Raw genomic sequence first — 26,482 nt, forward strand, 5'->3', positions numbered from 1 at the left:
TGCAGTGACAATTGGGGTAATAAGGAGTTAGTTGCAGCTCACAGCTGCCACTAAGTCCTAGATTAGTAATGGGAGGTGTCTATGAGACCCCCCCATTTCTAATCTTTAAGTGAAAGTAAATAAACACAAACACTAAAAAATCCTTTATTTGAAATAACAGACAAAAAAACACCCTTTTTCACCACTTTATTAACACCAAAAACACCCCTGCAGGTCCAACGCAGTCCACACGAGGTCCTACGAAGATTTCAGCTCTGCTACATTACTGGAGTCACAGCGTGTGATCACGGTACATGACCGAACGCTGTAACTTCAGGCACATAATGAGCTGCAGCGGGTGACATCACTCAAGTTAGGTGCAAATTTAGTGTTGAAATGTCTGCACCAGATTTCAGCACCAAATGTGTACTTTTGTATTTTTGTGCCAAGAGATGCAGATTTGGTGCTGAAATGTTTACACCATATTCCTGCACCCAATTTACACCTCCTGGCAAAAAATGCATCACTACTGCATTATACCGCATGCAGTAGTGATGCGTATTTTTTTGTCAAGAGGTGCAGATTAGGTGAAGGAATATGGTGTAAAAATTTCAGCACCAAATCTGCATATCTTGGCAAAAACCCCCCCACAGTTTTCTACCAGGAGATGCAGAGCTGTGAACTCAATGAGAGTTCATTGAGGCCACCTGAGGTCAGGTTACCTGCGATCACAAGTGGAGGGCCGTGAGAACCTCCAGCTGTGACTGCAACTAAACTAAGTGATGTTACTGCTTATCGTTGAGTCTCAGTCTCTGCTTGAAGCTTACTATGGGGAGATTAGGTATGCACACCAGTGACTATGTAAGGGGAATACATGAAATAGCAGAAACTGTTGTGTGAATACTGACTTGAAAAATCCAATAGCTATATGCAAGAATGAAATGTGAAAAATGGAACCTGCATTACTGCCATGAACATATGAATCAAGAGAAATTTAGCTACTGAATTGATCAATGCAATAGAGCCCCAACACTACGCCAAAGTATTTCTCTACGTTGGGGTCCCTAGCTTGTGTGTGTCCTCTCATGCAGTTAAAAAACTTACCGTGTATGGGAAGCTGAGACCCAGGCTATTTATGCGTATGATATGGATTGGCAATAGGTGTGGTGGGGAGGGTTCACAAACGAAAAAATACTAACAATAACGAATAACGTTTGGAACACCATTCTAAGTCTGAACTGGGTGCAAAAACCTAAAAAAAACATCACTATGGGGAGATATGATGTTTTTTATGTTTATGTTTTTTAAGGCCCAGCAGCTGAAGTCTGAGAATACCAGTCTTCAGCTGCTGGGCCTTATCATGGCTGGGTATTAAAATTGGGGGGACCGCAAGCTGTTTTTTTTTATTGTTGATTTAATTTTTATTTTTTCATCTATTTTTTTTAAATGCTCTTCTTTTGATACACAGCCATGATAAGCACATGGCTGGGGGCTGCAGCCTGTAGCCAGGCTTTTTCTGTGCTGGTATCAATACAGAGGAGAGCGGATACCAATTGTTTTATTTATTTATTTCTTTATTTTATAACACATTAGACCCACACACAAATCACAGACACTGTCTATGGGTGAGGTCTGACAGCAGCCAATCAGAGACACCGGTGAACGAGGAAAGCATCGAATAGGTATTAGGGATAATTTGTAAGTAGCACTGCAGCTTTTAGAAACTCAGTAAGTACTGCTTTAACCTTTTTGTTTACTTTTTTATAGTGGTTAATCACACCCATGCCTATACTTGACATGGCTGTAATGGGCAGGGAGATGATGGTTTTTGCCATCTGAACATTTACCGATCCTTGTCAAGATTGCCCACTTTTGCGGTAAATGATCGAATTTCCGATACCGATTCGATCTGGCCAAAGATCGTACAATAATATTTTCCAATCTTTGACGATCAGGATCACTCATCTCTACTCACCATACACTTGATGTATGCGTAGGTACGCCTCTTCCGGGGCCGGCCTGTTGACATGCTGCCAGTCACTCTCTTCAACTGACCTGCTCTGATCCTCTGCTCTTCATCAGTTACAGTGAATGCGGCCTTTTTCATCCCATTGTTGTTTTGGGGTGTTTCTTCAATTTTTTACATAGCATGGTAGTAAGATTTTTACTTACACATAATCTTCATTCAGCACGTCAACAGCTTTAATTTCTATCGAGTTAAGTTCTTGCTTTTCCCCATCTTGTTTCGTTTCTCTTTGTCTTATGTCAATATCATGTGATGGAAATGAGTGTTCCTTCTGGTCACATAAATCTCTTCCACAGCCCATAACATGATCGTTTCTCTCCATGAATTTGTGGATAAATTCAGGCTGTTTATGATTTTCCGTAGACAGAAATTCACAAAACAACGCCAAATGTAACGTGGTACAAGGTGGTTGTCATGGGAGATGGCCTCATCGTCCAATCTTTTTCCAATACAATCTAATTCATACTGTTTTTAAAGTTGTTAAAAAAAAAATCCTCTGTGTCTTCTAGGGAGTATTGCAATCCCTTCTTAAAATTTTTGCTAGGCCTTGCACTTACTGCATAGTCTTTTCAAGTGTAGGAGTCACAATCATTTTAAAATTGTCCCCCCAAAATGTCTGAGGTCATCCTCTTCATGTCTTCCAGGGTGCATTGCAGTCCTCCCTCCTTCTAATTTTTGGCAGTCCTTGCACTTAAGGCACTGTCACACACAGAGATAAATCTGCGGCAGATCTGTGGTTGCAGTGAAATTGTGGACAATCAGTGCCAGGGTTGTGGCTGTGTACAAATGGAACAATATGTCCATGATTTCACTGCAACCACAGATCTGCCAAAGATTTATCTCTGTGTGTGACGGGGCCTTTAGTGTATAAGCTTTATGAGTTTTGGATTCCTACTGCCTATACCCTTTTAACAGAATTTGAAGTCTAATACAGGGTGTAACGGAGTGCCTTATCCTTCAATTTTTGGCAGTTCTTACATTGTCCGCATAGGTTTTGTGAGTTTCACAGAGTCCCTCCTTCATAAATTAAACAGTATTTGTCTGACCATGTCACACACAGCACATGCACAGATAAAGTAGCAAAATAGTAAAATTACATTTACCAGTGAATTTTTTTACCTTTGAAAGCAATGAGAAAGTGCAAAAACGCAGCAAAAACGCTACATGTAAACAGCTTAAGATGTGGAGGAGGCTTTTTTTTCTCCTTTTTTTCAATTTTCCTTATATACAAGTCATTATACAGGAAATAATGTTTCCTAAGATTTTTTTCCTTTGAAATTGATTTTATCATTAATTTTGTATGTTTTATTGTCACTCCGAAAAAGCAATGTACGGTAATTTTTTTCTCTCTAGTTAAATTTGCCTTAGTAACATGTCATTATACAGGAAAGAATATTTCCTAACATTTTAGGCCCATTTACACACAATGATATCGCTAATGAGATATCGTCGGGGTCACAGTGTTGGTGACGCACATCAGGCCTCGTTAGCGATGTCGCTGTGTGTGACACCTTTTTGTGATCAGGAACGATCGCAAAAAGGTGTCAAATTGTTCGTCATGTACACGTCGTTCATTTTTAAAAAATCGTTCCTCATTTGGAACGCAGGTTGTTTGTCGTTCCTGTGGCAGGACACATCGCTATGTGTGACACCGCAGGGACGAGAACTACGTCGTACCTGCGGCCACCGGCAATGAGGAAGGAAGGAGGTGGGCGGGATGTTCCGGCCGCTCATCTCCGCCCCTATGCTTCTATTGGATGGCCACTTAGTGACGCCGCTGTGACGCTGAACGAACCTCCCCCTTAAAGGAGAGTTTATTCGGCGTCCACAGCGACGTCGGTGAACAGGTATGTGCGTGTGACACTGCCGTAGCAATATTGTTCACTACGGGAGCGATCACCCTGTGACGTGCCACTGACATGGGTCGGGTGCTATCTCTTGCGACATCGCTAGCGATGTCGCAGCGTGTAAAGCCCACTTTTGTCCATTAAGATCAATTTTGTCTGTTTGGTTATATGTGTTAAAATTGTGTTTGCAAGGATCATGGAGGGATCAACTAGTTGACATGATTCCTCCGCTTAGTGTGTCTTGAACACAATGAGTGACAGCTCAGTCATCCAACCTAGTGCTGGGTCATTCTGAGCTGGTGTTGTATTGATTGACAGCTTGACAGCTAAGGCATCCAATCTTAGACTGAGAGGTGTTAGGCTCTGTGTCCTGTTCTCTGTGATTGCCCAGATACTTAGTTAGTCCCAGATCACTGCTCATTGTAGCATTTTGGTCATTGGTACAAAATTACCGAGAGTTTCATTGCTCTATTGTTATAAACCCACTACGATTATTGGTTATTATGACCCAATCATAGTCTTCATCATTTTTGCTCTATCTGTCTACGTTATCCCCTGCCTATGCCAAGTCTATGTCCTTCTCCACTTCCACCTGCTTCCTCTCATCTTTCTCTTCATCCTTTTCTCTCCTCCAAATCTTGTAGCATATGACATGAACCTTAACAGTCCCCAGCAGATGCAGGATGGCACTGAACAGTTGCAAATTGGTGTTCTTTCTCCATTCCCTCCTACATGCTGCCGTGTGTTTTTTCCAGAATGTATATTAGCAGTATTAGATAACTTATTCTACAGATCTCTAGTGACAATTTTTTTTTGTCGCCTCTTCAAAGAGCTTTAGTAGGCTACATACATCCTACAATAGCTGCCAATGTTGGATCTCAAAGTAACCCACCCTCCAGTTAGACAACTGCATGATGTAGTCCATTACTGCTTTATGATGTACAATTAAATGTTGCAAAATTTAGTGTTGCATTCTAGTGGGTTGTGACTTTGCAAACCAGGTTGTGATTTAGAAGTCTTTGGGGTTCTTTTCTTGCAAAGCCAGCATAGTGTGCTTTGCCATTTAAGACTTATTAAAATAGGCTGATACATTTCTGGCCATAGCCACCACCTTACTCGAGTTTGTATATTTCTGAAAAAAATCTTGCACTATTAGATACAGGAAGTTGGCCATACATGAAGCGTGAGTTATTTTAAATTATTTTAAATGACCATAAGGTGATCCGAATGTACCCGGTATTGTCGATTATTAAATTTGCTAGTTGCAGTTCACAGAGATTCAGCCTACAGGTGAGTTGCATTTTGATGCACAGTAGCAACTCCTCCGCTGTGTGGCTTTTTTCCCCTAGGTTTTCAAGCTGTAAAATGGCTTAGCAGCACTTTGCCTTGCACCAGTGAGAAGAATGTGAGCGTTTTGTGAAATCAATTATGTACAGTTAGGTCCAGAAATATTTGGACAGTGACACAAGTTTTGTTATTTTAGCTGTTTACAAAAACATGTTCAGAAATACAATTATATATATAATATGGGCTGAAAGTGCACATTCCCAGCTGCAATATGAGAGTTTTCACATCCAAATCGGAGAAAGGGTTTAGGAATCATAGCTCTGTAATGCATAGCCTCCTCTTTTTAAAGGGACCAAAAGTAATTGGACAAGGGACTCTAAGGGCTGCAATTAACTCTGAAGGCGTCTCCCTCGTTAACCTGTAATCAATGAAGTAGTTAAAAGGTCTGGGGTTGATTACAGGTGTGTGGTTTTGCATTTGGAAGCTGTTGCTGTGACCAGACAACATGCGGTCTAAGGAACTCTCAATTGAGGTGAAGCAGAACATCCTGAGGCTGAAAAAAAAGAAAAAATCCATCAGAGAGATAGCAGACATGCTCGGAGTAGCAAAATCAACAGTTGGGTACATTCTGAGAAAAAAGGAATTGACTGGTGAGCTTGGGAACTCAAAAAGGCCTGGGCGTCCACGGATGACAACAGTGGTGGATGATCGCCGCATACTTTCTTTGGTGAAGAAGAACCCGTTCACAACATCAACTGAAGTCCAGAACACTCTCAGTGAAGTAGGTGTATCTGTCTCTAAGTCAACAGTAAAGAGAAGACTCCATGAAAGTAAATACAAAGGGTTCACATCTAGATGCAAACCATTCATCAATTCCAAAAATAGACAGGCCAGAGTTAAATTTGCTGAAAAACACCTCATGAAGCCAGCTCAGTTCTGGAAAAGTATTCTATGGACAGATGAGACAAAGATCAACCTGTACCAGAATGATGGGAAAAAAAAGTTTGGAGAAGAAAGGGAACGGCACATGATCCAAGGCACACCACATCCTCTGTAAAACATGGTGGAGGCAACGTGATGGCATGGGCATGCATGGCTTTCAATGGCACTGGGTCACTTGTGTTTATTGATGTCATAACAGCAGACAAGAGTAGCCGGATGAAATCTGAAGTGTACCGGGATATACTTTCAGCCCAGATTCAGCCAAATGCCGCAAAGTTGATCGGACGGCGCTTCATAGTACAGATGGACAATGACCCCAAGCATACAGCCAAAGCTACCCAGGAGTTCATGAGTAGAGTTGAGCGCGGTTCGTGGTTCGTGGTTCTCCAGTTCGCGGCTCGAGTGATTTTGGGGCATGTTCTAGATCGAACTAGAACTCGAGCTTTTTGCAAAAGCTCGGTAGTTCTAGAAACGTTCGAGAACGGTTCTAGCAGCCAAAAAACAGCTAAATCATAGCTTGGTTTCTGCTGTAATAGTGTAAGTCACTCTGTGAATCAAACTATTATCACATTTCAGTGTATAGTGTGCGTGAACAGCGCCTTCAGATCACTGCTGTTTCTATAATGGCGATCGCCATTTTTTTTTTTTTTTTTCTTGTCTTCCTTCCCTAAGCGCGCGCGTCTTGTGGGGCGGGCCAGCATGTCAGCCAATCCCAGACACACACACAGCTAAGTGGACTTTGAGCCAGAGAAGCAACGGCATGTGTGATAGGATCTGCATGTCACATGTCCCTGCATTATAAAACCGGACATTTTCTTCACGGACGCCATTATCTGCCTTCTGCGTCTTTGGTGTCAGACATCACTGTCGCAGCTCCGTCTTCCTGAGTCCTATAGCCGATACAGCTGTATGCGCTGCATACACAGCGTTAGACAGCTTAGGGAGAGCACTTTATAGCAGTCCTTTTAAGGGCTCCAACCGGCAGGGTCAGAGAGCCATAGGTGACAGGTCCTGCAAACAGCAACAGCGTCTGTGTAGCCCAGGTCAGGGATTTCCTACCTGCATTTCACCATTAGGAGGGAATAGAAAGGCAGTCTTCCATTCCTCTACCCAGAGCACCACAATCCTGCCACTGTACCCTCTTGTCCTCTGCACACTCCAACTGATAACTAAGCCATTATACTAGCAAACACTCAGTGTACCTAGTGGCATCCTATACGTGGCTATTGGACTTTGCTATAGTCCCACTAGTGCAAAGACATTTGCAGAGCGCGTCTGCCTGCATTGCACACTACAACTCATTCTAACCAAGCCATTATACTAGCAAACACTCAGTGTACCTAGTGGCATCCTATACGTGGCTATTGGACTTTGCTATAGTCCCACTAGTGCAAAGACATTTGCAGAGCGCGTCTGCCTGCGTTGCACACTACAACTCATTCTAACCAAGCCATTATACTAGCAAACACTCAGTGTACCTAGTGGCATCCTATACGTGGCTATTGGACTTTGCTATAGTCCCACTAGTGCAAAGACATTTGCAGAGCGCGTCTGCCTGCGTTGCACACTACAACTCATTCTAACCAAGCCATTATACTAGCAAACACTCAGTGTACCTAGTGGCATCCTATACGTGGCTATTGGACTTTGCTATAGTCCCACTAGTGCAAAGACATTTGCAGAGCGCGTCTGCCTGCGTTGCACACTACAACTCATTCTAACCAAGCCATTATACTAGCAAACACTCAGTGTACCTAGTGGCATCCTATACGTGGCTATTGGACTTTGCTATAGTCCCACTAGTGCAAAGACATTTGCAGAGCGCGTCTGCCTGCGTTGCACACTACAACTCATTCTAACCAAGCCATTATACTAGCAAACACTCAGTGTACCTAGTGGCATCCTATACGTGGCTATTGGACTTTGCTATAGTCCCACTAGTGCAAAGACATTTGCAGAGCGCGTCTGCCTGCGTTGCACACTACAACTCATTCTAACCAAGCCATTATACTAGCAAACACTCAGTGTACCTAGTGGCATCCTATACGTGGCTATTGGACTTTGCTATAGTCCCACTAGTGCAAAGACATTTGCAGAGCGCGTCTGCCTGCGTTGCACACTACAACTCATTCTAACCAAGCCATTATACTAGCAAACACTCAGTGTACCTAGTGGCATCCTATACGTGGCTATTGGACTTTGCTATAGTCCCACTAGTGCAAAGACATTTGCAGAGCGCGTCTGCCTGCGTTGCACACTACAACTCATTCTAACCAAGCCATTATACTAGCAAACACTCAGTGTACCTAGTGGCATCCTATACGTGGCTATTGGACTTTGCTATAGTCCCACTAGTGCAAAGACATTTGCAGAGCGCGTCTGCCTGCGTTGCACACTACAACTCATTCTAACCAAGCCATTATACTAGCAAACACTCAGTGTACCTAGTGGCATCCTATACGTGGCTATTGGACTTTGCTATAGTCCCACTAGTGCAAAGACATTTGCAGAGCGCGTCTGCCTGCGTTGCACACTACAACTCATTCTAACCAAGCCATTATACTAGCAAACACTCAGTGTACCTAGTGGCATCCTATACGTGGCTATTGGACTTTGCTATAGTCCCACTAGTGCAAAGACATTTGCAGAGCGCGTCTGCCTGCGTTGCACACTACAACTCATTCTAACCAAGCCATTATACTAGCAAACACTCAGTGTACCTAGTGGCATCCTATACGTGGCTATTGGACTTTGCTATAGTCCCACTAGTGCAAAGACATTTGCAGAGCGCGTCTGCCTGCGTTGCACACTACAACTCATTCTAACCAAGCCATTATACTAGCAAACACTCAGTGTACCTAGTGGCATCCTATACGTGGCTATTGGACTTTGCTATAGTCCCACTAGTGCAAAGACATTTGCAGAGCGCGTCTGCCTGCGTTGCACACTACAACTCATTCTAACCAAGCCATTATACTAGCAAACACTCAGTGTACCTAGTGGCATCCTATACGTGGCTATTGGACTTTGCTATAGTCCCACTAGTGCAAAGACATTTGCAGAGCGCGTCTGCCTGCGTTGCACACTACAACTCATTCTAACCAAGCCATTATACTAGCAAACACTCAGTGTACCTAGTGGCATCCTATACGTGGCTATTGGACTTTGCTATAGTCCCACTAGTGCAAAGACATTTGCAGAGCGCGTCTGCCTGCGTTGCACACTACAACTCATTCTAACCAAGCCATTATACTAGCAAACACTCAGTGTACCTAGTGGCATCCTATACGTGGCTATTGGACTTTGCTATAGTCCCACTAGTGCAAAGACATTTGCAGAGCGCGTCTGCCTGCGTTGCACACTACAACTCATTCTAACCAAGCCATTATACTAGCAAACACTCAGTGTACCTAGTGGCATCCTATACGTGGCTATTGGACTTTGCTATAGTCCCACTAGTGCAAAGACATTTGCAGAGCGCGTCTGCCTGCGTTGCACACTACAACTCATTCTAACCAAGCCATTATACTAGCAAACACTCAGTGTACCTAGTGGCATCCTATACGTGGCTATTGGACTTTGCTATAGTCCCACTAGTGCAAAGACATTTGCAGAGCGCGTCTGCCTGCGTTGCACACTACAACTCATTCTAACCAAGCCATTATACTAGCAAACACTCAGTGTACCTAGTGGCATCCTATACGTGGCTATTGGACTTTGCTATAGTCCCACTAGTGCAAAGACATTTGCAGAGCGCGTCTGCCTGCGTTGCACACTACAACTCATTCTAACCAAGCCATTATACTAGCAAACACTCAGTGTACCTAGTGGCATCCTATACGTGGCTATTGGACTTTGCTATAGTCCCACTAGTGCAAAGACATTTGCAGAGCGCGTCTGCCTGCGTTGCACACTACAACTCATTCTAACCAAGCCATTATACTAGCAAACACTCAGTGTACCTAGTGGCATCCTATACGTGGCTATTGGACTTTGCTATAGTCCCACTAGTGCAAAGACATTTGCAGCACGTCTGCCTGCGTTGCACACTCCAACTAATTATAACTAAGTTGCATTGTCAGGGATATTTATTCTTTATTATTCTGCTGTTAATAAAGCTAGACCACCACTGCAATCTTCACCACCTCTCAATTTTTACTACCACATTTTCAGTCCACAATCTTGTCGCAATCAACATGAGTGGCAAAATGACAGATGCTGGTGGAAAGGGGAAGAGGCGTGGTGGAAAAGGCAAAAAAGGTTTTGTCCGTGGGGAAGGTGGCAAAGCTCCATTATCATCTGCTGAAGATAGACCATCTACCAGCAAAAGTAAGATGTCTACTACTTACCGTGGACAATCCGATGTGCTCCCTTTTTTACGGACACGAACAACAGGAAGAAAGGTAGATGATGGGCAAAAAAGGAAAATGCTTGAATGGATCTCAAGTGGTCCAACAAGTGCCCTCTCAGCCACTTCAAGTACCGCATCCAAAAAACACCAGTCCTCTGAGTTGTCATCCCAATCACACTTGATTTCTCCCAGCTCTGAAGTCTCCATCAGCCCTGCACAGTATGGTGGAACTGAGATGGCTGAGTCTGCAGAGCTGTTCAGTCACACTATAGCCTGGGAATCAGAGGTCTGCTCCCAAGCTACAGTGAGTACAGAACAGGAAATGGTCTGCAGTGATGCCCAGAACCTTTGTGACTCAGATTCAGGCCGTGAGGACCAAGTTTCTGAGCATAATGTTGACCCTTTGTCACAAACTGTAACACCTGTGGTTATAGACAATGAGGAACATACTGATGAAGATGAGACGCAGATACCCGATTGGGATGACAACTTAAATATTCCGTCAGGGCAAGAAGAGGCTCGGTCTGAGGGGGAGGGGAGTGCAAACACAACAATTGATGATGACGTTCTAGATCCCACCTACTGTCAACCCCCAGTCAGGCACTCGAGGAGGTCAACAGAGGCGGTGGAGGAGGATGCAACCGACGACGAAGTTACCTTGCGCCTTCCTGGACAGAGTCGGAGCACTGGTAGCACGTCTACAACTGCATCCTCAGCCACCACTCTGCCTATGAGCATTATTCGGGGTGGATCAACAGGTCGCATGGCCTCTAAGCCTTGCCTAGCCTGGTCCTTTTTTCACATCGAAAAAGATCGCCCAACTCATGTGATATGTAACATTTGTCATGATTCTCTTAGTAGAGGTCAAAAGCTCAGCAGTTTGACAACTTCTTCCATGAATCGTCACATGAATAAATATCATAAGTCCCGGTGGGAAGCTCACCGTGCTGCAATGCGGCCTAGCGGAGCGAACCATCCACCGCCCGCCCCTTCCACTGCATCCGCGCGCTCTTCATCTTCTAGGACTGTGGGGACAGCTGCCACACCTGTTTTTCCACGCAAAACTTCCACCACTGTAACCGCAACAGGCAGTTTGCTTGTAAGGTCGTCAGTTGGTTTGGAAGGGGAAACAAGTGAGTGTGTACAGCTCTCTCAGACATCGATAGCACCAACGTTGGATGAAGGCAACATCATGTCTCCGCCTGCACTTTCCTCACAAACCTGCATTTTTCCAGGGACACCCTACTCAACACCGTCTACACACAGCAGCCAGATCTCTGTCCCTCAGATGTGGTCAAATAAAAGGCCACTTCCTCCGACCCATGACAAAGCTAAGAGGTTGACTCTATCCCTCTGTAAGCTGTTGGCTACCGAAATGCTGCCTTTCCGCCTAGTGGACACACAGGATTTTAGAGACCTTATGTCTGTCGCTGTGCCCCAGTACCAGATGCCTAGTCGCCACTACTTCTCTAAGAAAGGTGTGCCCGCGCTACACCAGCATGTCGCACACAACATCACCGCTTCCTTGAGAAACTCTGTGTGTGAACGGGTGCATTTCACCACCGATACTTGGACCAGTAAGCATGGACAGGGACGTTACATGTCGCTGACTGGGCACTGGGTAACTATGGTGATAGATGGTGAAGGGTCTGCTGCACAAGTCTTGCCGTCCCCACGACTTGTGTGTCAATCCTCTGTCTGTCCAAGTTCCGCCACTGCTTCTGCATCCTCCACCTCATCTGGGTCCTCCACCTCCGCCCCAAGCCTGCCTGGTCAGGCCACCAGCGTTCTCACTGCGCAGAAGGAATCACGCACCCCTCATTACTATGCTGGCAGCAGAGCGCAACGGCATCAGGCGGTCTTTAGCTTGACATGTCTTGGTAATAAGAGTCACACAGCTGAGGAGTTGTGGTCAGCTTTGCGGTCCGAGTTTAATAAATGGTTGTCTCCACTCAAACTGCAGCCTGGTAAGGCCGTGTGCGACAATGCTGCAAACCTGGGTGCGGCACTTCGCCTGGGCAAGGTGACACACGTACCTTGTATGGCTCACGTGTTGAACCTTGTCGTGCAGCAATTTTTAACACACTATCCCGGCCTAGATGGCCTTCTGAACAGGGCACGAAAACTGTCAGCTCACTTCCGCCGTTCAAGCGCCGCAGCAGAGCGACTTGCATCGCTCCAGAAGTCTTTCGGCCTGCCGGTTCATCGCCTGAAATGCGATGTGGCGACACGCTGGAATTCAACTCTCCACATGTTACAGCGACTGTGGCAGCACCGCAGAGCCCTGGTGCAATACGTCATGACGTATAGCCTGGGCCAACGAGATGCAGAGGTGGGGCAGATCACCCTGATGGAGTGGTCTCAGATCAAGGACCTATGCACCCTTCTGCACAGTTTCGACATGGCGACGAATATGTTTAGCTCTGACAATGCCATTATCAGCATGACGATTCCAGTCATTTACATGCTGGAGCACACGCTAAACACTATTCGGAGTCAGGGGGTGGGACAACATGAAGGGGAGGAACTACAGGAGGATTCATATGCGCAAGGGACAACAACATCACGAAGGTCCAGACGTTCATCATCACCAACGCAGCAGGCATGGGACCATGGGGGACAGGGATCGACAAGGGCGCATAGTAGCAGGCGAAATGTTGAGCAAGGTGCAGGAGAACATGAAGAAATGGAGGACGAACTGTCCATGGACATGGAAGACTCAGCGGATGAGGGAGACCTTAATCAAATTTCAGTTGAAAGAGGTTGGGGTCAGATGTCAGAGGAAGAAAGAACGGGTAGCACCTCTATGCCACAAACACAGCATGGACTTGGTCCGCATGGCTGCGCAAGACACATGAGTGCCTTTTTGTTGCACTACCTCCAACATGACAGTCGTATTGTCAAAATTAGAAGTGATGATGACTACTGGATTGCCACACTATTAGATCCCCGGTACAAGTCCAAATTTTGTGACATAATTCCAGCCATAGAAAGGGACGCACGTATGCAGGAGTATCAGCAGAAGCTGTTACTAGATCTTAGCTCGGCTTTTCCACCAAACAACCGTGCAGGTGCAGGGAGTGAATCTCCCAGTTGTAACTTGACAAACATGGGACGGTCTCGTCATCTTCAACAGTCTACCCGTACCAGTAGGACCTTTTCTGGTGCCGGTAACAGCAATTTTATGGAATCTTTTCATAATTTTTTTAGACCCTCTTTTGCAAGGCCACCAGAGACAACAAGTCTGACACATAGTCAACGGCTGGAGAGGATGATACAGGAGTATCTCCAAATGAACATCGATGCCATGACTGTGCAACTGGAGCCTTGCTCCTTTTGGGCTTCAAACCTACAAAAATGGCCAGAGCTCGCAACTTACGCCTTTGAGATTTTGTCGTTTCCAGCTGCCAGCGTTGTCTCTGAACGTGTATTCAGTGCTGCTGGGTGTGTGCTGACAGATAAGCGCACGCGTCTGTCCAGTGACAATGTGGACAGACTGACGTTCATCAAAATGAACAAGTCATGGATCCAGAAGGAATTTACTACCCCTGTGTCATCCTGGGGAGAGTAAATGCTTGTGGATTTGGAATGTGCTTGATGCAAATCAAAACATCCTGTTTGCAACTAGGGCCCAAGTGCTGCCACTGATGGGGTGGGTGTCTGTGTGGCCCAATTTTTGGAAAAAAGGGAGACTCCGCTTGGAGTAACCCTTGCTTGCTGTGTTTTTAAAAGAAGCCAAGATGAACAGAGCTGGGATCAGGAAAGACTTTGCTACCTACCCCGGTGTCATCCTGGGGACGGCTAAGAATAGCGTATTTTTGAATGTGCTTGATGCAAATCAAAACATCCTGTTTGCAACTAGGGCCCAAGTGCTGCCACTGATGGGGTGGGTGTCTGTGTGGCCCAATTTTTGGAAAAAAGGGAGACTCCGCTTGGAGTAACCCTTGCTTACATTGTTTTTAAAAGAAGCCAAGATGAACAAGTCATGGGTCAGCAAAGACTTTGCTACCTACCCCGGTGTCATCCTGGGGACGGCTAAGAATAGCGTATTTTTGAATGTGCTTGATGCAAATCAAAACATCCTGTTTGCAACTAGGGCCCAAGTGCTGCCACTGATGTGGTGGGTGTCTGTGTGGCCCAATTTTTGGAAAAAAGGGAGACTCCGCTTGGAGTAACCCTTGCTTGCTGTGTTTTTAAAAGAAGCCAAGATGAACAGAGCTGGGATCAGGAAAGACTTTGCTACCTACCCCGGTGTCATCCTGGGGACGGATAAGAATGGCGTATTTTTGAATGTGCTTGATGCAAATCTAGCTGTGAAGTGTACAACTGGGGCACAACTGCTGCCACTGAATGGGTGGGTGTGTGTGGGGCCCAATTTTTGGAAAAAAGGGGAGACTCCGCTTGGAGTAACCCTTGCTTACATTGTTTTTAAAAGAAGCCAAGATGAACAAGTCATGGGTCAGCAAAGACTTTGCTACCTACCCCAGTGTCATCCTGGGGACGGCTAAGAATAGCGTATTTTTGAATGTGCTTGATGCAAATCAAAACATCCTGTTTGCAACTAGGGCCCAAGTGCTGCCACTGATGGGGTGGGTGTCTGTGTGGCCCAATTTTTGGAAAAAAGGGAGACTCCGCTTGGAGTAACCCTTGCTTGCTGTGTTTTTAAAAGAAGCCAAGATGAACAGAGCTGGGATCAGGAAAGACTTTGCTACCTACCCCGGTGTCATCCTGGGGACGGCTAAGAATAGCGTATTTTTGAATGTGCTTGATGCAAATCAAAACATCCTGTTTGCAACTAGGGCCCAAGTGCTGCCACTGATGGGGTGGGTGTCTGTGTGGCCCAATTTTTGGAAAAAAGGGAGACTCCGCTTGGAGTAACCCTTGCTTGCTGTGTTTTTAAAAGAAGCCAAGATGAACAGAGCTGGGATCAGGAAAGACTTTGCTACCTACCCCGGTGTCATCCTGGGGACGGCTAAGAATAGCGTATTTTTGAATGTGCTTGATGCAAATCAAAACATCCTGTTTGCAACTAGGGCCCAAGTGCTGCCACTGATGGGGTGGGTGTCTGTGTGGCCCAATTTTTGGAAAAAAGGGAGACTCCGCTTGGAGTAACCCTTGCTTGCTGTGTTTTTAAAAGAAGCCAAGATGAACAGAGCTGGGATCAGGAAAGACTTTGCTACCTACCCCGGTGTCATCCTGGGGACGGCTAAGAATAGCGTATTTTTGAATGTGCTTGATGCAAATCAAAACATCCTGTTTGCAACTAGGGCCCAAGTGCTGCCACTGATGGGGTGGGTGTCTGTGTGGCCCAATTTTTGGAAAAAAGGGAGACTCCGCTTGGAGTAACCCTTGCTTGCTGTGTTTTTAAAAGAAGCCAAGATGAACAGAGCTGGGATCAGGAAAGACTTTGCTACCTACCCCGGTGTCATCCTGGGGACGGCTAAGAATAGCGTATTTTTGAATGTGCTTGATGCAAATCAAAACATCCTGTTTGCAACTAGGGCCCAAGTGCTGCCACTGATGGGGTGGGTGTCTGTGTGGCCCAATTTTTGGAAAAAAGGGAGACTCCGCTTGGAGTAACCCTTGCTTACATTGTTTTTAAAAGAAGCCAAGATGAACAAGTCATGGGTCAGCAAAGACTTTGCTACCTACCCCGGTGTCATCCTGGGGACGGCTAAGAATAGCGTATTTTTGAATGTGCTTGATGCAAATCAAAACATCCTGTTTGCAACTAGGGCCCAAGTGCTGCCACTGATGTGGTGGGTGTCTGTGTGGCCCAATTTTTGGAAAAAAGGGAGACTCCGCTTGGAGTAACCCTTGCTTGCTGTGTTTTTAAAAGAAGCCAAGATGAACAGAGCTGGGATCAGGAAAGACTTTGCTACCTACCCCGGTGTCATCCTGGGGACGGATAAGAATGGCGTATTTTTGAATGTGCTTGATGCAAATCTAGCTGTGAAGTGTACAACTGGGGCACAACTGCTGCCACTGAATGGGTGGGTGTGTGTGGGGCCCAATTTTTGGAAAAAAGGGGAGACTCCGCTTGGAGTAACCCTTGCTTACATTGTTTTTAAAAGAAGCCAAGATGAACAAGTCATGGGTCAGCAAAGACTTTGCTACCTACCCCAGTGTCATCCTGGGGACGGCTAAGAATAGCGTATTTTTGAATGTGCTTGATGCAAATCAAAACATCCTGTTTGCAACTAGGGCCCAAGTGCTGCCACTGATGGGGTGGGTGTCTGTGTGGCCCAATTTTTGGAAAAAAGGGAGACTCCGCTTGGAGTAACCCTTGCTTGCTGTGTTTTTAAAAGAAGCCAAGATGAACAGAGCTGGGATCAGGAAAGACTTTGCTACCTACCCCGGTGTCATCCTGTGGACGGCTAAGAATAGCGTATTTTTGAATGTGCTTGATGCAAATCAAAACATCCTGTTTGCAACTAGGGCCCAAGTGCTGCCACTGATGGGGTGGGTGTCTGTGTGGCCCAATTTTTGGAAAAAAGGGAGACTCCGCTTGGAGTAACCCTTGCTTGCTGTGTTTTTAAAAGAAGCCAAGATGAACAGAGCTGGGATCAGGAAAGACTTTGCTACCTACCCCGGTGTCATCCTGGGGACGGTTAAGAATAGCGTATTTTTGAATGTGCTTGATGCAAATCTAGCTGTGAAGTGTACAACTGGGGCACAACTGCTGCCACTGAAGGGGTGGGTGTGTGTGGGGCCCAATTTTTGGAAAAAAGGGAGACTCCGCTTGGAGTAACCCTTGCTTGCTGTGTTTTTAAAAGAAGCCAAGATGAACAGAGCTGGGATCAGGAAAGACTTTGCTACCTACCCCGGTGTCATCCTGGGGACGGATAAGAATGGCGTATTTTTGAATGTGCTTGATGCAAATCTAGCTGTGAAGTGTACAACTGGGGCACAACTGCTGCCACTGAAGGGGTGGGTGTGTGGGGCCCAATTTTTGGAAAAAAGGGAGACTCCGCTTGGAGTCACCTTGCGGTGTTTTACATGACTTTAGAAGGGCGTGCCATGCCTATATCTGTGTGTCCTCCTCTTTTTCCTTGTCCAGCTGTTTTGTTTTCGCATGAGTACATGTCCTTGTCACTTTCCCATGTGTTTGTGTTGTGTTGTGAGTTGTTTGTCACCTTTTGGACACCTTTGAGGGTGTTTTCTAGGTGTTTTACTGTGTTTGTGATTGCCTGCCATTGTTTCCTATGGGCTCGAGTTCGGTTCGTCGAACGTTCGACGAGCCGAACTCGAGCCAGACCCCCCGTTCGGCGAACCGCCTCGAGCCGAACCGGGACCGGTTCGCTCATCTCTATTCATGAGTGCAAAAAAGTGGAACATTCTGCAATGGCCAAGTCAATCACCAGATCTTAACCCAATTGAGCATCCATTTCACTTGCTCAAATCCAAACTTAAGACGGAAAGACCCACAAACAAGCAAGACCTGAAGGCTGTGGCTGTAAAGGCCTGGCAAAGCATTAAGAAGGAGGAAACCCAGCGTTTTGGTGATGTCCATGGGTTCCAGACTTAAGGCAGTGATTGCCTCCAAATGATTCGCAACAAAATATTGAAAATAAAAATATTTTGTTTGGGTTTGGTTTATTTGTCCAATTACTTTTGACCTCCTAAAATGTGGAGTGTTTGTAAAGAAATGTGTACAATTCCTATAATTTCTATCAGATATTTTGGTTCAAACCTTCAAATTAAACGTTACAATCTGCACTTGAATTCTGTTGTAGAGGTTTCATTTCAAATCCAATGTGGTGGCATGCAGAGCCCAACTCGCGAAAATTGTGTCACTGTCCAAATATTTCTGGACCTAACTGTATACTGTGCTAATTGGAGATAAGGTCATGTCAGTTGAGCAGGATCCAGCAGGTGTAGGAGTAGACAGTTAACTGCTGCCTGCCAATAGAAACACACATGGCTCCCAGTGGCTGAGGCCTAACCACTTATCCAGTGGTGTATCAGTAGCGGTGAAACATTCACTCAGTGAAACTCATGTATTTTCATTGACCGTTGTTACTGAAAAAAGGATATGTGCCTTTACCATGTAGGATGAAACAACGTTCCAAAAGAAAGTATGTGCCATGGAACTCTGTGTTCAGATATTATGTGTACTCCCTTAAAATTATTGGATCAATGAAGAAAGCTCCAAAAATGTATTTTAAAAAACATGCACAATTTGTTTAAGAATTAAGGGCGCTTTACACGCAGCGACATCGCTAGCAATGTCACTCGTGAAAGCACTTGCCCCCGTCGTTTGTGTGTCACAGGCAAATCACTGCCCGTGGCATGCACAATATCGCTAGAACCCGTCACACATACCTTCCTAGCGACATCACTGTGGCCAGCGAACAGCCTATTTTCTAAGGGGGCGGTTCATGCAGTGTCACAGTGACGTCACACAGCAGGCGTCCAATAGAAGCGGAGGGGCGGAGAGCAACCGCATGAAAGTCACGCCCACCTCATTGCCGGAGGACGCAGGTACGGTGTTCTTCGTTCCTGGTGTGTCACACATAGTGATGTGTGCTGCCTCAGGAACGACGAACAACCTACGTCTAAAAGCAGCAACGATATTTTGGAAATGGACGACGTGTCAACAATCAACGATTTGGTATTTTGCTTCGTTAGCGGTCGCTCATACGTGTCACACGCAATGACGTTGCTAACGAGGCCGGGTGTGCGTCACGAATTCCGTGACCCCCAAAGACATCTCATTAGCGATGTTGTTGCGTGTAACGGGGCCTTTAGGGAGATTTATCTTTAAAAAACATGGCATATCTCAAAACACAGATAATGTACTTTAATTTATGAACAAATAAGCCTTGAATTCAGAATTTTGATTTAGTTGCAAAATCTGCAATGAGTGGTTCAATATTACCCTTGCATGTGGCCACTGTTTGGAAAAAAAAAAAAAAAAAAAGTAGCTATTATAGTGCTGTTGCAAATGTATTAATTCACTGTTATGGGGTTGGTGGCTTAGGAAGGAAATAGTCAATCTCAATCGCAACCCGGGATCCACCATGCAGAGATGGTAATCTGCTTCTGAGAGCACAGAGGACCTAGCGGACTCAACAGCTGCACGTAAATAAGATGCACTATGCACTATAGTCTATGTTGGCTACACACAGACAATGCGTATAGTAGCTTATGTTCACTACACATAGACAATGGGAATAGTAGCCTATGGTCACTTCACATAGACAATGCAGCCATACGATAGAATAACTAAAATGAAACTAATAAGATAGTATCTCAGGCCACAAGCCATGCTGCCATAAAAGAAGACAGAAAAGACGCAAATTCAAGTGACTGTTGCTGATAGATTGTTTATAGCACACTGCCCTGTTCACACACCTAAACTAGAAAAGGAAGACGCTATACAGTACCTGTCTAAGTGGTATATAACTCACTTAACCAGCATACATACCAAGACACCAGGACGCAGATAATATCATCCATACACAATGTGGTTATGTGACAACTGGGCGCCAACTGGTGTGGGCGGCAGCATTATATAAACTAAGGACCACCCCAAACAGTCTTACTTCCAGTCGGTGTGGGTGTAGTCCACAAGCCAATCCAGGAACGCCACGTTATCAGGACGTCTTATGTCATCAGGACAGCTGTCATCTAATGGCCAATCCTGGGATGTCGTGTCATCCGGACACCTGACATCCAACCACCAATCAGAACGTGCCATGTCATTCACATGTTCAGTAGCTTGATTGCTGGACTTAGAGGCAGACTGAGCACAATCAGTCTGCGCATGCTCAGCAGCCCGATTTGTGGATTTAGGCTCTGACTGAGCACAATCAGTTTGAGCATGCTTAGTAGCCCGATTTGTGGACTTAGTCACTGGCTGAGTACTATCAAGCCACACATGCGCCATGGATGACTTTTGGCACTTAGCCTCAGGCAGCCAAGTAGTCAGCAGGATGTCACAAGAGCGAGCCAAGCACTGAGACCAGCGTCTAGGCAGAGCAGTAGCCGCAGGGGGCATCTCGAGTGAGGAAGCAGGGGTACCTGTGGGTACCCAGAGTCTGACCCGTGCATGCGGAGGACTCTGGCACATAACATTCATAGTTACACAGTATGATGAGATTGCTACAACAGCTGACTGCATATCACTTGAATCTTGATTTCTATTCTTCTATTCACCGACTAAAGGGAGCTTTACACGCAACAATATCGCTAACGATATGTCGTCGGGGTCATGGAATTCGTGACGCACAACCGGCGTCGTTAGTGACGTCATTGCGTGTGACACCTATGAGTGAGTGTTAACGATCAAAATTACTCACCTAATCGTTGATCGTTGACACGTCGGTCATTTCCCAAATTTCGTTGCTGGTGCAGGACGCAGGTTGTTCGTCGTTCCTGAGGCAGCACACATCGCTATGTGTGACACCCCGGGAATGACGAACAACAACGTACCTGCGTCCTGCTGGCAACGAGGTGGGCGTGTTGTTAATGCGGCTGCTCTCCGCCCCTCCGCTTCCATTGGCGGGCTGCTGTGTGACGCCGCTGTGACGGTGAACGAACTCGACGGCGACGTCGCTAGGAAGGTAAGTATGTGTGACGGGTACTAGCGATTTTGTCCGCCACGGGCAGCGATTTGCTCGTGACGCACAAACGACGGGGCAATGTCGCTGCATATAAAGCAGCCTTAAGACTATCATTCCTATTTTGAATATGGTACATCAGCACTGAAGTAGTGCACCACAATCGCTCTAGGACTTTATCTATTCCTATCCTCTATAATCTGAGTACTCCTATCCCTACACAATACAAGCAAATGACTTTCCTTGACCAGCCTTTGATAGCCCACTAATTGACTGTATTACACCATCATCATCAGATTGCTGCAGGGTATTATCAGGAAGCCCTGGCTATTTCACCTAAGGGGTGCTTCACACACAGCGAGATCGCTACTGAGATCGCTGCTGAGTCAGTCGTTTTTTGTGACCTCATTAGCGATCTCGCTGTGTGTGTCACTGAGCAGCGATCTGGCCCCTACTGTGAGATCGCTGCTCGTTACACACAGCCCTGGTTTTATTGTTGCTCTCCCGCTGATAAGCACACATCGCTGTGTGTGACAACGAGAGAGCAACAATCCTGAATGTGCAGGGACCAGGAGCCGGCGTCTGACAGCCTGCGGTAAGCTGTAACCAAGGTAAACATCGGGTAACCAAGGTGGTTACCCGATATTTACCTTCGTTACCAGCCTCCGCAGCTCTCACGCTGCCAGTGCCGGCTCCTGCTCCCTGCACACAAGCTAAGCGGTGTGCGCTGGTAACTAATGTAAACATCGGGTAACCATACCCGATGTTTACCTTAGTTACCAGTGTCCGCAGCTTCCAGCCGCCGGCTCCGTGCAAGCGCAGCGTCGCTTGCACGTCGCTGCTGGCTGGGGGCTGGTCACTGATCGCTGGTGAGATCTGCCTGTTTGACAGCTCACCAGCGACCATGTAGCGATGCAGCAGCGATCCTGACCAGGTCAGATCGCTGGTCGGATCGCTGCTGCATCGCTAAAGTGTGAAGGTACCCTAACGCCGTTAGCCCGCACACTGAGTGTGTGCCTCATGTGTGAAATGGTACCGAGTAGTTTTTTTACAATCCTTGCAAATCAAATGGTAGATATTTTTAATTTGCATGGAATCATCATCAATAAATTCAAGTCAAATTTGATTCCCTGCAAATGCTTATATATTAGTTTGGGGAAATTGTTCTTACTGAAGGACTCCATTTAAATGTTTTCTTACACTTTTTTTTATTCATTAAAGATCTTTCAATTTTGGAGCTGAAATTAACAAACTAGTTCAAAGTGTTCAAGTTCTGAAGTGTGCAAGTAAGTCCTTTCATCTCTTTATTATTCTTAAGCTTGAAGAGCTCAACTATTTTAGACTTTCCCAGTGATGTAACTAGAGTCTGATTGGCCAGGTGCAAAATTTGGACCTGAGTCCCCCAAACCTACATGTTGGTCAGATTTATGGGCCCATGTAGTGTTCTAAATCCTATAAAGACATGTCTTGCCCCCTTCACTATGTAATAATGTCCCCCATTCTGTACTAATGTCCCCCATCCGGGAGCTCCTTCCTGGTAAATAGGTCCCCCATCCTGGTAAATATGTTCCCCATCCTAGTAAATATGTCCCCCCATCTTGGTATATATGTCCCCCATCATGGGCTCCCTCCTGAAAAATATGTCTCTAATCCTGGTATAAATGTCTCCCATTCTGGGCCCCTTCCTGGTAAATATGTCCCCCTTCCTGGTATAAACAGTAAATCCTCATCCTGAGCCCCATTTTGTTTTTTATGTCCCCCATTCTTGGTCCCTCCATGGTAAATATGTGCTCCTTCAAGGTACTTATATGGCCATCCTGAGCCTCTTCATGGTGAATATGTCCCTATCCTGGTAAATATATACCCATTCTTAGCCCCATCTTGGTAAATATGTCCCCTGTTCTGGTACATATGTCTCGAATCCTGGGCCCCTTTCTGGAAAATATGCGGCCCATCTTAATATATATATATGCCCCCCTGGTATATAAATCCTCGTCCTGAGCCCATTCATGGTAAATATGTTCCCTGTCCTGGTAAAAATGTCACCCATTCTGGTATATATGCCCCGAATCCTAGGCCCTATTCTGGTATATGTCCCCCATCCTGATATATATGTTCCCAATCTTAGGCCCCATCCTTGTATCTATGTCCCCCATCCTGGGCCCTTTCCTGGTTATGTCCCCCATCTTGGTATGTCCCCATTCTGAGCCCCTTCCTGGTAAACATATCCCCCATCCTGGTATGTATATCCCCATCCTGGGCTCCTTTTTTCACATGTTCCCACTCTGCCTCTAATGCATGTAAAAAAACAAACATTCTACTCATCTTCCCCTCTTTCCATGTCACATAGCGTCCTCTTCTATGGTGAGTACAGTGGCCAGCAGCTGACATTGGTGTGCTTGCTATGGCAAAGCTTGACTGGCATGCCAATGTCAGCTGTCAGCCTCTGTATTATGGTGCAGGGTCCTGAAGTAGGTGTTGGAGTTGGCGAACCCCTTTCTCCCCTGGGCCCAGTTGTCACTTCTGCTACCGTGATTATTACAGAGAGAGATAGAGAGACCAGGAGTGATTTTAAATGATGCAGATCGTTTTGCTGGACATGCTGAGCATGCTCAGTAGAATCTGACGGAATCCGTCAGTCGATTCCGCTGTTTAGCGCATTGTGGCGGAATCTGCCACCATAGACAATCAATAGACACCTTGGCGGATTCCAACGGATTCCATTAGACACCAAAAACTGCGTTCCCTTCAACCGGCGCTTAGTCAAAATGGCAACTCAGCGTAGGCCAGCGGATGCAACGCAGACACTTGCGACACAGTGCATCGTCAATACAAGTCTATGGAGAATAGCGCAGTCCGTTAACGGACTGCGCTATTTTCCATAGCGAAGGATTGCGATGAACGCAAGTGTGAAAGCACCCTTAAAAACATACATGTTTAAAATCAGAACAGCCTTACGCGTTTCAGGTCATAAAGACCCTTACTCATAGGGTGAGTAACCCTATGAGTAAGGGTCTTTATAACCTGAAACGCCTAAGGCAGTTCTGATTTTAAACATGTATGTTTTTAACATGTTTTGGTAATAAAGGATGTCTTAATTTTCATTGAAGACTGGACTACAGGTGCTGGATTACCACTTAATCTTATTAGGCTGACTTCTGCAGGGGTGGACCGCCCCTTTTCTTCATCCGTGCACCCTAGGTGGTATGGATCACATGGCTATGGTAGGCCGAAATGTACTCCTTTTCAATTAGACCAGTGTCCCTTTATGAGGTAATAACTCTGGAACGCTTCAACGGATCCTGGCAATTCTGACATTGTTTTTTCATGACATATTGAACTTCACGAAAGTGGTAAATTTAGGCCAATATTTTTTGCGTTTATTTGTGAAAATTTTGGAAATTTGGCAAAAATTTTGAAAATTTTGCAATTTTCAAAATGTGACATTTTATGCCCATAAATCTGAGAGATATCACACAAAACAGTTACTAAATAACATTCCCCACATGTCTACTTTACACCAGTGCAATTTTCGAAACAATTTTTTTTTCGTTAGGAAGTTAGATGTTATCAAAGTTCATCAGCAATTTCTCATTTTTCCAACAAAATTTGCAAAAACAAGTGTCAACCTCTAGGGGCTTCACAGAAGTTTATAATGTTGATCCGTGAAAATATAAAAAAAAATTACCACAAAATTGTTACTTCAACTAGGCAGCTTTTTTTTCACAAGGGTATAAGGAAAAATTGCACCATAAAATTTATCGTGCAATTTCTCCTTAGTACACAGATACCTCATATGTGGTGGAAATCAAATGTTTGGGAGCACAGCAGGGCTCAGAAGGGAAGTAGCGCCATTTGACTTTTGGAACTAATTTTCCATTCAAAAAGTCAAATGGCGCTCCTTCCCTTCCGAGCCCTGACGTGCGCCCAAACAGTGGTTTATGACCACATATGAGGTATCGGTGTACTCAGGAGAAATTGCCCAACAAATTTTAGGATCCATTTTATCCTGTTGCCCATGTGAAAATGAAAAAATTGAGGCTAAAAAAAAAAATTTGTGTGAAAAAAAAGTACTTTTTCATTTTTACGGATCAAGTTGTAAAGCACCTTGGGGTTCAGAATGCTCACTATGCATCTAGATAAGTTCTTTGGGGGGGCCTAGTTTCCAAAATTGGGTCACTTGTGGGGGAGCACCAATTTTAGGCACACAGGGGCTCTACATACATTACATGGTGTCCGCTAACAATTTGAATGGAAAATTAGCTCCAATTGTTAGCGGACACCATGTCGCGTATGGAGAGTATGTAGTGTATGTCAGGTTAGTGTGTGTGGTGTTTACTACACCACACACATCAACCTGATATACACTACACCACACACCAACCTAACACAACACTACATCAGGTTGGTGTGTGTGGTGTAGTGTACGCCAGGTTCATGTGTGTGGTGTAGTATACACCACACACACACACACACACACACAACCTGATGTACGCTACAACACACACACCAACCTGATGTACACTATACCACACCACACACCAACCTGACCTAGTGTATGTCAAGTTGGTGTGGTGTGGTGTATGTCAGGTTGGTGTGTGTGGTTTAGTGTACGTCAGGTTGGTGCGTGTGTGTGTGGTGGTGTATGTCAGGCTGGTGTTGGTGAGTTCTGTAGGAGAATATCAGGATATGTTTAGTCCACGGACGTGTGATGAATTCTGAAGCATTCATTCAAACACGGTCCAGGTTTGTCAGGACACGTTGCACATTGGAAACGCGTGACCTTTCTAATCCCCCTGTTATAACAGACCCGGCACCTTTTTCTTGATCTCTCCTCACTGGGAAAATGTTGCCCTGGTACCATACGGGAAACTTGAGTTCTAGGAGTGCTGGGGCCTGCTCCTTCCTCGTCTCCAAACATGAGGGCCTTTATCACCGCCTCCTGGAACTGAAGGAAGGTGGTGTTGGTCTGGCCTGCACTTCGTGATAGCACGTACAGTACAGACCGAAAGTTTGGCCACACATTTTCATCTCTAGAACAAGTGTTAAGAGGAGACTTTGTGCAGCAGACCTTCATGGTAAAATGGCTAAATGGCTGCTAGAAAATCACTGCTAAGGACAGGCAACAAGCAGAAGAGACTTGTTTGGGCTAAAGAACACAAGGAATGGACATCAGACCAGTGGAAATCTGTGCATTGGTCTGATGAGTCCAAATTTGAGATCTTTGGATGCAACCACCATGTCTTTGTAGAAAAGGTGAATGGATGGACTCTACATGGCTGGTTCCCAGCTTGAAGCATGGAGGAGGAGGTGTGATGGTGTGGGGGTGCTTTGCTGGTGACACTGCTGGTGATTTATTCAAAATTGAAGGCATACAGAACCAGCATGCCTACCACAGCATCTTGTGCTATTCCATCCGATTTGCGTTTAGTTGGACCATCATATATTTTTAAACAGGACAATGACCCCAAACATACCTCCAGGC

The 26,482-nt window shown here is 45.5% G+C and overlaps 1 protein-coding gene across 2 annotated transcripts in view; it reads left to right on the plus strand.

The window, feature by feature from the left end:
* LOC142310220 (NXPE family member 1-like) overlaps positions 1-26,482 on the plus strand; it is a 171,020-nt gene that overhangs the window by 101,934 nt on the left and 42,604 nt on the right. For both annotated transcript variants that reach the window (XM_075347707.1, XM_075347708.1), the window contains exon 4: positions 22,219-22,283. In XM_075347707.1, the coding sequence (XP_075203822.1) occupies positions 22,219-22,283 (65 nt within the window). The remainder of the gene's footprint in view (positions 1-22,218; positions 22,284-26,482) is intronic.

This window comes from Anomaloglossus baeobatrachus, chromosome 5 (assembly GCF_048569485.1).
Source record: "Anomaloglossus baeobatrachus isolate aAnoBae1 chromosome 5, aAnoBae1.hap1, whole genome shotgun sequence".
Classification (NCBI taxonomy): Eukaryota; Metazoa; Chordata; class Amphibia; order Anura; family Aromobatidae; genus Anomaloglossus; species Anomaloglossus baeobatrachus.